The sequence below is a fragment of the Sorex araneus genome, chromosome 5 (assembly GCF_027595985.1).
Source record: "Sorex araneus isolate mSorAra2 chromosome 5, mSorAra2.pri, whole genome shotgun sequence".
Taxonomy (NCBI): domain Eukaryota; kingdom Metazoa; phylum Chordata; class Mammalia; order Eulipotyphla; family Soricidae; genus Sorex; species Sorex araneus.
This window is the reverse complement of record NC_073306.1, coordinates 115,987,635-116,000,870: the sequence shown is the minus strand read 5'-3', so window position 1 is coordinate 116,000,870 and position 13,236 is coordinate 115,987,635. Positions and strand designations below refer to the sequence as shown.

The window sequence follows — 13,236 nt, the reverse complement described above, 5'->3', positions numbered from 1 at the left end:
TGGTCTTGTGCCACTTCCCTTTGGCCTGCATTTCTCCAGTCCTCCTAGTTCTTTACAAAGGTCAAGCTTTTCCCACCACAGGGCCTTTGCTCCTGCTGTTCCATCTGCTGGAGAATGTTCTCTATAGTTTTTAAATAGCTCAGAGATAGGTCTCATCTCAAATGTCATCTCTTCAGAGAGATTCTTCCTGCCCTGCCTTTGTTTCCTCAGAGAACAATGTGTCCATTTGTATAGGCTTTGTCTGTTTGCCTCATTTGTTCCTTCACCTTCCCTCTTTTAATCTGGGATATCCACTGTGTGGCTACTGGCCAAACAGGGTTTTATGAAGCATCTGACTTGCAGCTAGCCTGAACTGAGATGTGTGCTCCGTTTGAAAGACAGAAAAACACAAGGCATGAAACTCTAAGGTTTAATATAATCAAAGGCTGTGAAATTTGTCATCAATCATGTGTGAGTACTGATAACATGTTGATGTGATATTTTGGATCTGTTGTGTTAAATGCAAACATTAACAATTTGTTTCTACTGTTATAATCTGTCTCCTAGAACATCTAAAGTTGCATAAGTGCCTCTTACATTCCTATTGGGCAGTGTTGGCTAGAGTACTACCAATGATGCTAAGAGCTCTCTGCCTACCTCTCTATCCCTAGTACCTACAGTAAGGTAGATGCTCCCTAAATAAAGAGTAAGTGCTATTTGGGGGATGGAGAGGGGAATGGAGCTACATCTGGTGCACTCAGGGCCCATTCCTGGCTCTGTGCTCAGGGGCCACTCTTAATGGTTCTTGGAGAACCGTGCAGTGCTGGAGATCAAATCGGGTCAGAGAAATTGCATAATTTGAGGAAGGCCCATGTACACTGTGAATCTGATGAAGAGTTTTATTTTTCTCCACTCTCTATCCTGCTCTGTGCCGTCATGCTGCCCATGAAGGTCGCTAGTCTAGTTGAAGGACTGGGCATAGGGGATCACTGGAGAAAACAAAGCTGGTTCCACTCCTTTTATTTCAGTCCCTCTGATCTCACTTACTTGACACTCTTTTTTTTTTTTGCTTTTTGGTCACACCCAGCAATGCTCAGGGGTTACTCCTGGCTTTGCACTTAGGAATTACTCCTGGCGGTGCTTGGGGGACCATATGGGATGTCGGCGATTGAACCCGGGTCGGCTGCATGCAAGGCAAACACCCTACCCACTGTGCTATTGCTCCAGCCCCTACTTGGCACTCTTAAGCTAGTCCTAGGAGCCAGGAAGGGCCAACCTCAACACACTGCGGCGTATAGGGTAGCTGCGACCCCAAGTTGACCTGTGCGTGTATATGGTGCGGGTATAGAACACCAGGCATGAACTCTAGCACTGAGCCCCAGTCCTGACACCACCATGGGAACTGGTCCAGGGCTGCCCAGCAGGTAAGAGGTGAACAGATTCTTGAACCATGGTTTCCAAACTTATCATCCAGGACTCTTGCTTTTGACTCCATCCCTTGGAGTCTCCTCTAATCCAAAGGACCAAAGTGACTGTAACTCTCCCTGCCTCCCTCCTCCTCCTCACATTTATCTCTGATTTTAGGGGACCCATTAGGGCAGTTATGCTTGGTTCCAGCAGAGCTGATCCAAACGGCACCATCTTTGTAGGGGCCAAAGGATGGGAGGAAGGTATGAGAGGATGGATAGATGGGTGAGTGAGTAGATAGATGAATGGGTGAATGAATAGATGGATGGATGGATGGATGGATGGATGGATGGATGGATGGATGGATGTTTAGTGGAGTGAGTGGAGGGTTGAGTGTATAGAGGATAGACAAGGAGGATGGATGGAGGAATTATGGATGAATGGATGGATGGATGGTTAGTTGAGTGGATGGATGGTTGAATGTATAGAAGGATAGATAGATGGAGAAGATGGACAGATGGTTAGTTGAGTGGGTGATGGTTGAGTGTAGAGAGGATAGATAGAGGAGGAGGATGGATGGAGGAATAGATGGATGGGTGGATGAATGGATGGTTAGTTGAGCTAGATGAATGGTAATGGAGTAGAAAGGAGGGAGAGAAGAAAGAAAGAAGGAAGGAAGCGATGACTGAGTCTGGGAGGCTGATGGCTGCCAGGTAGAACGTCCGAGGGCCTGGTGGGGGCAGGAGAGGGATGGACAGAGGCAGATGTGCCCGTTTTCCCTCATCTCCAGCAGAATCTCAAGAGTACCGTTACTCAAGCATTCCAAGACCAGCCCGCATGCCGTTTCTGCTGGAAAGCAGAGGCCCGAGGAGCTGGCCGGGGCGTCCCGGGGACCCGCAGGGAGGCGGCGGGCAGAGCCTGCACGCAGCCCCGGGTGCCCGCGTCCCCGGCGAGGGGCTCTGTCCAGGGGCGCGCCGGCCGGCCCGCGCCTGACAGTGCCAGGGCGGGGGGAGCCTCCCCGCCCCCACCCCGGAGGTGGCGGCCCCACGCGGCCCCAACAAGCTGCCGTTGTCCCGCGGGCCCGGGGCCCGGCACACTGAGGCTTTGTCCAGCCCCCCGCCGCGACCCGAGGGAGGGGGGCCCACATGACCGAGGGGGTAGGAGGAGCTTGCGGTGGCGGCGGCGGCGGCGGCGGCGGCGGCGGCGGCGGCGGCGGCGGCGGTGGCGGCTCCACCATCATCTCCCGGCCGGGCACCGGCTCTGCTGGCGGCGGCGGCGGGGCAGGACGGGGCGGGCCGAGGCGCGCCAGGCCCGCGGGTCCCCGGCAGGCTGCAGGCGCCGAGCCTGGGCCGGTCGTGCAGCTGTGAGCCGAGAGCCGTCCCTGAGCCGGTCTGGGGGTGCGCCGGGCCCCCGGTCCGCAGGACCATGGGGAATGGCATGACCAAGGTAAGGCGGCGGCGGGGGGCGCGTAGCCCGCCGGGGGGTGGGGGTGGTGGGCTGCTCCGGCCGGCCGCGCTGCCCCCAGCTCTGACCTTCTGGGCTCCGAGTCTCCCCGGGTGTCAGGCCGGGTCTCCCGGGCTCACTGGCTTGCCCTGCCTGGGGACCTGTTCCTGCCTGTCCCTATCCTCCTCCCCCACCCCCACGCCGCCAGCCACCCCCGGTCTCTCGCTGGCTGTCCCTCCCAGACTCAGTCTCCCTCGTCTCCGACTGCTGGGATTGGCTCTGTGAAACGGGAGGGAGCTTCATCCGCCCCCTGCCCCCATCAGCAGGACCCTCCACTTGTGCTTGCCTTTCTGTTCTCATCCCCAGCCTCCCCCCACCCACCCGCAACTCCACCTCCTCCCCAACCCGTTTGCTTTTATTTATTTATTTATTTTTGGCCACACCCCGTGCTGCTCAGGGCTTACTCTTGGCTCTGTGCTCAAGGAATCACTCCTGGAGGCGCCTGGGCCATCCTACTCGGTGCTGGGACCCGAACCTGGGTGGGCAGCAGCGAGCTGGCAAAGGCCTTCCCCTTTGCTCTGTGGTCCTGGCCCAGCCCCTCCCTGCTTGCTCCTCCCATCCCTCGAGATCTTTCTGCCCCCTCCCCTTTCATTTCTACCCACTTCGCCTCCCTCCCTCCAGGCCCCCTCCCCAGCCCCTCTCACTGCGGAGGCCCCCTGGAGAGGGGGATTTACTCTCCCAGGCCTGAGATCCAGCCAGCCTTCCTGGGGCCAGGGGGCCTGTGGGCCTGGGGGTGCCGCCCCTAAGCGGAGGCCTGCCTGTCTTTCCTTAGGTACTTCCTGGACTCTACCTCGGAAACTTCATTGGTGAGCACTCCATCCCCTGTCCCCAGGCCCACAACCTGCCTTCACGCTCTGTGCCATTGAGGGCTGGGGACTGCGGTGGGGTGGGCCAGGGCAGAGATGCCAGGCTGGGAGAATCGCGGGAGCGCCTGAGGACCAGGGGCATGGAGCCCAGGAGGGTCCCTCGTGTGCTGACACTGGGCCAGTCTGCTCCAAACTTCAGCTCCCTTCAGTGCAAGGCCCACCTACCTCCAAGAGCTCTTGCTGCCTGAGGATCTGAATTTGGCCGAGGGGGGAGGGGGTGGCTGCTTCTAGCTGAATAGCTGGAATCTCTTTCCCACCCCCCACCAGCTCCTCAGTGGAGAGAACATCTCTGGTTTCTGGCTGGACCTCAGTGGCCTATTCCGTCCTGAGGCCTAGTTCTTGGCCATTCCAGGCCTATTCTGTCCTGAGGCCTTGTCCTGGGCAGAGGACAGGCTGGTTCGGGACGTGGGAGGGCTCAAGTTGGGAAAAGTCATTTGCCTCTGTGAAACTAGAGAAAGCTGCAGAGAGGGTAGGCGGCTGAACGGGGGGGGGGGGTCTCTCTGGGGGTCCCCATCTTCTTGAGAGCAGCTCGAGTACTTCACGCCATTTGATCTTGGAGAATTTGGCTCCGTGAGGCCTGAACCTTCTGCTCAAGTAGCCAGTGAGAGAGCAGGGACCAAGAGGCTGACCCCAAGCCCCTAGGTCAGGCTGTACACAGCAAGCGCTCAGGAAGCATGTGTTCAAGGAGAAAGTGGATATTTCCAGCGAGATGGGGGAGAAGTCACTTAGTCACGTAGCTGGTTATAAGTCACTGATTATACGAGGTGTGCATGTGCTCTGAAAAGCTCGCCCTTGGAGACAGCCGCATGAGTAGTAGGGGGCATAGCCCTGGTCACTCGTCAAAAGGTGGGTGGATTTAGATGGAATATTTAAAAGTAGAAACCGATGCTGCATGCTGTTGTGTAAGCTGTGTTTCCCGTTTACTAGAAATTCAGACACCCTGGCATCAGCACATGGGGCCTTTTCAATGGTTTTCACTCAATGAGCAGGTTGCTGTTTATCCCAGCAATGGGTGGACACTTAAGTTGTTCCCATTTTTTGTTTGTTGCTTGTTTGGGGGGGCCATACCTGGTGGTGCTCGGGACTTACTCCTTACTCAACTCAGGGGACCAAATGGGGTGCCAGGAATTGAACTTGGGTCAGCCACATGCAAGGCACGTGCCCGACCCACTGTACTATGGCCCTGGTGTTCCCATTTTTTAACTATTCCAATGGGTTCGCTGTTCCAGGCAGCACTGCATCCCAGCATGTTCTCCCCCAGCTTTCTGTGTCAGCAAAGCATTCTGCAGACAAGTTTCCTAGAAGTAGAATTGCAGGGTCAAGAAGATACCAGGGAAGCATGCTGGCAATGGAAAAAAAAAAAAAAAGTACAGGCAAAGCCAGGGAGAGGCTGGGCAGTTGCTGTGGGGTTTCCCAGTCACAAGACTGAAGCCTTGGGGTATGAGAGCACCAAGGAGGAGGTAGGGAAGGCCTGAGGAGTGATAGCCTGCAGAGAGTGAGGCGTGGGGAGCAGGAGGGGCCAGCTGAGAGCTTGGGCTTTGGAAGGGAACAAGTCACACCTGTCAGACTGGCTTGAGCTTCCTGTTTCTTTCAGATGCCAAAGACCTGGATCAGCTGAGCCGGAATAAGATCACACACATCATTTCCATCCATGAGTCCCCCCAGCCTCTACTGCAGGTATTCCTGTCCCCTCCCCCAAGCTTCTGCCTAGGTCAGAAGTGCTCCAATTTAACCCACAACACCCAGATTATCAGATATCTGAGATTGTGACCTTCCTGATGCAGGCTGGTACCTCTGGTTAAACACGGGCCTGGTTTACACTAGCATCCTTCTTTGGCAACTGAGGCCAGAGTTACGGTAGGTAACTCACCTAGGGCCACAATCCAAGAAGGTAAGGAGCTGGGATTTGAACCCAGACCGTCCACACCCACAGGCCTGAGCCTTTCAAAGGCCCCACATGGCCTTCCCGTTGCCTTGGCTGAACACACCATTCCAAGTAGATGATTCTGGGAATGTGTCTTGGTTGTGTGACCTCGACTCCAGGACTCCGGGCCTTAGCCCTTTCTGCCCTCAGGGCCATCATGAGGCTGCAAAAGGGCTGTGGGAGAGTGAAGGTGCTTTATCTGCTGCCAAGCACAGTCCCCACCAGCGGATTAGAGCTGGTAGTCTCAGGTCCTGGAGAAAAGGGGGGGAGAGGGTGCTGTGAGTCTGAAGAGGGAAGGAGGCCGTTAAGACCACACACATACTAGGGAAAGTCCATCTCCTCTCCCTGTGCTCAGTGACCTTGGTCCCTCTGAGCTGCAGTTGCCTAATCTGTAAAAAGGGAATCTGATACCAGCATCTGAGTTATTGCGAGCCACATAATAGATTCTTGACAAATGACAGCTGCTAAAATAGCCAAGTTAATCATCTTCATAGCCCATGAATAGAGTCCCCTCCTTGGCTCTCCAGAGTCCGTGTCACCAACTAACAGAAAAGAATTGTGAGCGGGAAAGGGCACTGGCCCGCTGAGATCCAGACCAGGCTTTGTCGCCAGCTGAGGTGTGACCTTGAGCAGGATGGTTCCTCTCTCCAGGCCTTACTTTCCCCACGTGTAAGCTGGGACCTTAGCTAAGAGCAGCCTCCCCTAACCTGTGATTCTCTGTGTCATTCCAATAAGAGCTTTCCAGGTCACTGGAGTCAGATTTCACTTTTTAGGGCAGGCTTATTTTGGAGTGTTTGGGGTAGAAAGTCATTAGATTGTACGAGAAGGTTGTCAAGTCATGAATATATTTACTAATGGAATGCCTGCTTACAAAATGAGTCTCTGCCCTAACAGCCCTTGGCTCTGCCCACAAGCTTCTCTCCTCCCCTCTCTGCAGTGAGATTACTAGTCAGGGTCTGATAATGTCCAGCCAACCCAAGGCCAAAGGCATTGCAAAGTGAAATCGCAAACCTTGCAAAAGATGCAGGAATCTGTGACCTTGGAGAAAGTGAGTTAGGAAAGGACAGGAGTTTTACACACAGCCATCAGCAATGAGGACCTGATCAGGCTTTCTAAGCCAGCGAAGGAAAAGGCATCTGAAAAGGGTCATTTGACAACCACAGGGTTAAGAGAGATTCTTGGATCCGGGAGATCTCTCAGAGGGCCGCAGCAAATGCTTTGCATGCAGAAGCCCTGGATTTCATCCTGAGCATCACCTGGTTCCCCACCACTGTGTTGGAAGTAGCCCCTAAGCATGATAGGCGATGGCATCCCCCCCCAAAAAAAAGTGGGGCAGGTGATGAGAAGATGATGAGATCCTTGGAACATGGCAAAATCAACTTTTATAATCTTGTGTGAGGGTCAAGCATAAAGTAAAGGCTATTACTGCAAGTTTGTCAGAGAAATTACTGACAGTGATTATTTTAATATTTAAAATGATTGATTTTAGGGGCCAGAGAGATATTATAGTGGGGAAGGCGCTTGTCTTGCATGTAATTGATTTGGGTTGGATCCCCGGCAGCCCATATGGTCCCCTGAGCCCCGCCCGGGGTGATCTCTGAGCACTGCTGGGAGTGGCCCCCCAAACAAATATTTACTTTAATCTTCAGGTGGAGCATTTTGATATTTAGCACATAGTTTTACAATCCCATTTGTGGATTTCAAACATTTTTATTTTTTATTTTGCTACACCGGGCAATGTTCCGGGGATACTCCTGGCTCTGTGTTCAGGGATCACTCTGGGCAGGGCCTGGGGGACCATACGGGGTGCTGGGGTTCAGACCCAGGTCAGCTGTGTGTACTGACTACAGTGCCCTACCCGCTGTCTATCACTCCAGCCCTTAGGGGTCATTTTATTTGTTAGTTTCAATATATAAACACCTGCTATGCCCTCTTCCTAGTCTTCCTCTGGAGAAGAGTCACTCTAAGCTGTTCATTCCGAGCTCGCCAATAAAAGGGTCTCTGGGGCCCGAGTCACCTATGTGGTTAGACCTTCTCAGAGGGTTCTGAAATTGCCGTCAGAGCGGGAAGGCCCTGATAGATGGCATCCACCCTCTTTGGCCAGAGAGGGCAATGGTGGCCCACCCAGAGATGGCCAGGAGCTGGCCTGGGGTTCCAAGGTGCTTGGGTGGCCCTGCCTGGGGAAGGGGGCACAGGTCAGGACCACCCACTGCCCAAGCTGTTTTGTACTTGCAGGATATAACCTACCTTCGCATCCCAGTGGGTGACACCCCTGAGGTACACATGTAAGTTCCGAACGGACCCACACATGGACCAGGCAGCCACTGCTGTGGGGTGGGGGGCAAAGGGTGGGGTGGGGGCCTGAGGTGTCCTGAGGGAGGACAGAGGACATAGGCCAGAGAGCTGTCCTGGGGACCCAGATCCAGGTTGAGCCCTCTCTCAGCTACCCCCACTCTCGTACCCCTTGACTGGCTCTTACCCTGCCCTCCCCCCGCTGCCTCTGCTGTGGTGCAGTGGAGCAAGTGCCCCCCCCAGGCCCGCACCCCCATCAGATCCACCTCCCTGATTCCCACAGGCCCCCCAGGCCCCCCCAGGCCCGCAACCCCATCAGATCCACCTCCCTGATTCCCACGGGTCCAGCTGGGCCATGCAGAGGATATCTGGGTCCTGGCCAGCCTTTGGCCGTTTGTTTCCCATGTGACCTTAGGCTTACCCCCTCTCTCTGAGAGCAAAAAGTAGGGGTGCAGCCACCAACACGGAGTACAGCAGGTAGAGCTCTTGCCTTGCATGTGCTGCTCCCAGGCATCGTGTATGGTCCCCTGAGAACAGCCAGGGTGGCTCAAGAGAGAGAGAGAGAGAGAGAGAGAGAGAGAGATTTTCAAAGCTCAGATGGCTTGAGCTGACATTCCCAGTCAGGGCCTAGAGGGTAAAGGTGCCGGGAGTTTGCCGCCCGTTCCCTACGAAGGTGGACACAGAATCCCCAGGCCCCGAGCAGCTGTTCTTGCCTGGACTGCAGGGTTTGCTCTTACTGAACTGGCCATGGCCCCCACCACTACCCACACCCCCCTCGACGACACTGGCACCGCTCCCTGCCTGACCAGAGTCCCCCCGGACTGGAACTCTCACCAACGGGGAGTCCCAGCTCCGGGAATCTCTGCCTGCCAGTGCGGGACACTGTCTTTCTCTTCTCCAGCAAAAAACACTTCAAAGAATGTATCAACTTTATCCACTGTTGCCGCCTCAATGGGGGGAACTGCCTGGTGCACTGGTGAGTGGGGGGGAGTGCAGGGGCGGTTGGGGGTCCTCCAGACATGCGCATCCTCTAGGAGCAGGGAAAGGGCTGGAGCCATAGCACTGCCTTGCACGCTACCAACCTGGGTTCGATTCCCAGCATCCCATATGGTCCTCTGAGCACCGCCAGGGGCGATTCCTGAGTGCAGAGCCAGGAGTAACCCCTGTGCATCGCCAGGTGTGACCCAAAAAGAAAAAAAAAAGAGCAGGGGACAGACTTTCTGCCTGTCACAATGCCTGCTGAGAGACCAAGTCGGGGCGGGGGGGGGGGGGGGAGCTCCAACTGGGGCTCTGTCCCTTAGTAGCTGGGGGACTCGGGTCCAAAGAGCTACTTCTCCCCAAAACTCAACTTCTCCCTCTGTAAAAGAGGGTGGGGGACGGGGAAGATCTGGCAAACTATGGTCAGGGAGAGGTAAGGTCATTCCCAGAGGCCAGCACCACTGCCCACCCGCCATACGCCTGGCTCTTGTCTGGCCTTTGAGGTGATGGGGCACGCACTGGTACCCAGGCTAGGAGGAAGAACTCATGAACTTCACTTCCCAGGGGTGTCTGGCGCAGTGGCTGTCAGTCAGCCCCTGACTTCTCCGCTGCTGGGTGGTTCTCCCGAGGCCCAGACAGAGCTCGGGCTCCTGCGTCCTGCTCTCACCGCCCTGCTCCAGCCTCCCGGCCCCTCCCGCTGCCCTTCAATCCACCCGGCTCCCCGCTCAGGGTCTCCACATGCCCAGAACATTCTTTGCTACCCATCTTCAGGGCTGTTTGATGTCCCTTCCCTAATTGTCCCCTACCCCCCACTAGATTAAAATCTTTTCCTATGCCAGCTCCTGACCCTAGACTCATCTTCAAAGCCATGACCACTGGCCCGAAATTACCCCCTGAGCTAGCATCTGCTTCCCTCCGCCAGAAGGTCAGGCCCCGAACTGCAGAGCCCAGGTCCTGCAGAGTCCAGGTCCGTTTGGCTCCCCTCCGTCTCTCTAGTGCCTGAGAAAGAACTAGATGCTGAGCAGAGCTGGTGCCGGAGAAGGCCTGGGGCTGTCCCAGGCAGAGGGAACAGAGGGGCACGTGTGGAGGCGGCTGCCAGGTGCTGCCCGCGGTGGCTGGAGCTCAGGGAGGCCTGCGTGGAGGGCGGCGTGGGGGCCGGGGTGTCTGGCGGAGGGGAGTGGGCCTTACCTGAAGCCCGGCGGCGGGGGCGTCCCAGCTTTGCAGGCATCTCCCGCAGCACCACCATCGTGACGGCCTATGTGATGACAGTCACAGGACTGGGCTGGAGGGACGTGCTGGACGCTATCAAGGCCACGCGGCCCATCGCCAACCCCAACCCTGGCTTTCGGCAGCAGCTTGAAGAGTTTGGCTGGGGCAATTCCCGAAAGGTAGGGGCTGGCAGGGGCTGGCGGGGGCTGGCAGCCTCTCCTGCCCTCTGAGCACGGGCTGGAAAGAGATTAGCTTCCATCCAAAGATTTTTTTTTTGGGGGGGGAGTGGGGGGCTCTTGACCTCACGACTCTTGTGCTAGCCTAAACCCCACAGGTGTGATTTCTCTGGCCAGGACGGTCTCTCTGCCCTTCCTAATTCAGAGCGTGGCCTTGGAGCCTGCCTTCGCCCTTCCATTTGGCCAGGTCCCAGAGCCACCTGAGCCACCTGCCTGGACCCTGTAGGCATCTGAGTGTTTGGCTCCTTGGGGAGAAATGTCTGTCCGTTTCCTGTCCAATCTCTGGGTCCTTGAGGAAGCCCAAGTAGTTTCTTCTCTAATACGTGTGGGGCAGAAAGCAGGTGCAGAATCTGAAACTGAGCTGCTCTGGGAGGGGAAGAGGAAGGAGAAAGGGGGAGGGGAGGGGAGGGAAGGGAGGGAGAGGAGGAAGGAGGGGGAGGGGAGAGGACAGAAACAGAAAGAAGGAAAACAAGCTAGAGAAGGCAAGGAAATGAGAGGGAGGGAGGGAGAGAGAGAGAGAGGGAGAGGGAGAGAGAGAGAGAGGGAGAGGGAGGGAGAGAGAGAGAGGAGAGGAGAGGAGAGGAGAGGAGAGGAGAGGAGAGGAGAGGAGAGGAGAGGGGAGGGAAGGGGAGGGGAGGGAAGGGGAGGGGAGGGAAGGGGAGGGGAGGGGAGTGGGGAGAGGGGAGAGGGGAGAGGGGAGAGGGAAGAAAGAGACCTGTAGGTCCTCAACAGGTGTCCTGCCGCACCCCTGAAGGGGAAAGAAGCTAAGGAGGAGGCAGGGGTGTGCGTGTATGTATGTGTGTGTGTGTGTGTGTGTGTGTGCGCGCGCGGCGTACAGCGGGAAGGATTCATGTGTGTGCACGCGTATGCGTGGGGCGCAGCGGGAGGGATTCGTGTGTGTGCGTGGAGTGCAGCGGGAAGAATTCACGTGTGTGCACGCGTGTGCGTGGGGCGCAGCGGGAGGGATTATGTGTGTGTGCGTGTGTGTGTTTGTGTGTGTGTGTGTGTGTGCTGCAGCGGCACACGCAGCAGAACACAGTGGTCCCCGCTGTGTTCTCCGGGATCCCTGGAGCAGGGCGGCTCAGGGCCAGGGCAGGGACTCCTGGAGCGGCTGGAGACCCTGGAGGGGCGGGGGAGGCGCGGGGCCCCGGGGGGCGGCCACCCACCGAGGCGGCGCGCGCCCCCGCAGCTTCGCCGGCAGCTGGAGGAGCGCTTCGGCGAGAGCCCGTTCCGCGACGAGGAGGACGTGCGCACGCTGCTGCCGCTGTGCAAGCGCTGCCGCCAGGGCTCGGCGTCGTCGGGCGCGTCGGGCGCGCCGGGGGCGCCGCAGCCCCGCGGCCCCGACGCCGCCCTGCAGCGCCTGGTGCCGCGCGCCGCCCGCGACGCCCACCGGCCGCTGCCGCTGCTGGCGCGCGTCAAGCAGACTTTCTCGTGCCTCCCGCGCTGCCTGTCCCGCAAAGGCGGCAAGTGAGGCGCGCGCCCGCCGCGGCTCCCCTCGCTCCCGACCGCGGCCCCTCCCTCCGGGGCCCGCCGGGGCCTCCCGCGGCTCCCGGGACGGACCCAGAGCCCGAGGCCCCCTCGCCCTCCCCTCGCTTGTCCGCGTCTGCGTCCTCGGTCTCTGTGTCTGGGCGGCCTGCTGCAGCCACCTGGTGCCTTATCCTGGGGCTGGTGGAGGGGGCACCCGGGGCCTCCCCTTAAAGGCGGCGGGAGGGGTGGGTGGGCGAAGGGTTGGACGCGGCCTGGTGGGTATTAAAGAGACACAGTGGTTGCCTGTGTGAGCGTCTCCCGATCATTCAACAAAGGCAGGAGAAGGGAAAGCCGGGGTGACAGGGGTAGGTCTGCAGCCCCGGGGCCCGGGAGTCCGCCCTTCTCCATAAGCAACTCGGAGAGAGTACCGTTTCCCGACCCGCACCCCACCTCTCCCCAGCGCCGGCGTCCTAGCAAGGCTCTGGGGCCCTGCTCTCCTCCAGCCGGGTTCTCTCGTTCCGCAGCCCCTCCCCACCTCCCGGAGCCAGGCCGCCTCCCCTGCCCCCGCCTCCGCCTTGCCCCATTCTTGATTTGGTGTTTTCCTTTTGGAGCCACACCTGACATTGCTCAGGGCTGACTCCTGGCTCTGCATTCAGGGATCTCTCCTGGCCGAGGGCGAGCACCTCACCTGCCTACCGCCCTGCACTCTCCGCCCCAGTTTTACATTCCCTAGATTAAACTGGAGCAGCGCAGCCGAATCCCATCTCTCCCTGCAGGTGGTCCCTTCCCACCCCCACACACCCCCTTGGGAAAAGAGCTCAGAGAAAACCCCAACAGCTACACTTGCAACGGAGGAGAAGCAGCCCGGTGCTGAATTTGAACCTCAGTAGCACTAATCCTAGGACGATTGTTTGGATCCTTCTAGATCCTTCTAGACTTAGAGGTCACAGGAAGGAGCCTCTGCCCCCAGTTTGTTCTGCAGGTACCCAACAAGGAGGCTCCTTCGGAACTACCTCACCTCTTTCCACCCACCTGCCCCATTCGACAAGGAGAGATGCAAACACTAGCAAAATGCTCCACCAGGGGAAGGTCACAGACCACCAGGAATTCATTGGCTTTATTGCGGGGGTCCTGGTGCCGAGGGACACAGGTTCAAAATGCAGGAAGAGGTTTTCACCTCTTGGGAGCTTGTCACCTCTTGAGACCTTGTTACAGAACTTGGTGCTCTCAGAACCTCCTCTCAGCTGCCTGGTGAGAAGCAATAAGTGCAGGAAAGGCTCTAGCAAAGCCAGCACTGTGGGGGGCAGCCAGTAAATGGGTGTGTCGGGGCTTTATTGAAGGAAATCATACTCAAGTGTGGCTGTACACATCGCTG

The 13,236-nt window shown here is 57.5% G+C and overlaps 1 protein-coding gene across 3 annotated transcripts; it reads left to right on the top strand.

Annotated features, from left to right (window-relative positions):
- Positions 1-2,544: 2,544 nt before the first annotated feature.
- Positions 2,545-12,120, top strand: DUSP15 (dual specificity phosphatase 15). Of its 3 annotated transcripts, XM_055139422.1 has the most exons (7): positions 2,555-2,832; positions 3,662-3,695; positions 5,350-5,432; positions 7,915-7,964; positions 8,873-8,947; positions 10,166-10,337; positions 11,584-12,112. In XM_055139422.1, the coding sequence occupies exons 1-7, from the start codon at positions 2,812-2,814 to the stop codon at positions 11,863-11,865; spliced, it is 717 nt and encodes a 238-aa protein (XP_054995397.1). In that variant the 5' UTR covers positions 2,555-2,811; the 3' UTR covers positions 11,866-12,112. The 3 variants fall into 3 exon arrangements, with proteins under 3 accessions (XP_054995399.1, XP_054995398.1, XP_054995397.1); XM_055139424.1 differs by lacking the exon at positions 5,350-5,432 and having other exon boundaries at positions 2,545-2,832; positions 11,584-12,120; XM_055139423.1 differs by lacking the exon at positions 7,915-7,964 and having other exon boundaries at positions 2,552-2,832; positions 11,584-12,115.
- The last annotated feature ends 1,116 nt before the right edge of the window (positions 12,121-13,236 follow it).

Coding starts and splice junctions, on each gene's coding strand:
- DUSP15 (XM_055139422.1), top strand. CDS start 2,812: ATGGGGAATGGCATGACCAAG. Junction 5,433..7,914: donor CCCCCCAGCCTCTACTGCAG/GTATTCCTGTCC, acceptor TTGTACTTGCAG/GATATAACCTACCTTCGCAT. Junction 10,338..11,583: donor GCTGGGGCAATTCCCGAAAG/GTAGGGGCTGGC, acceptor GCGCCCCCGCAG/CTTCGCCGGCAGCTGGAGGA.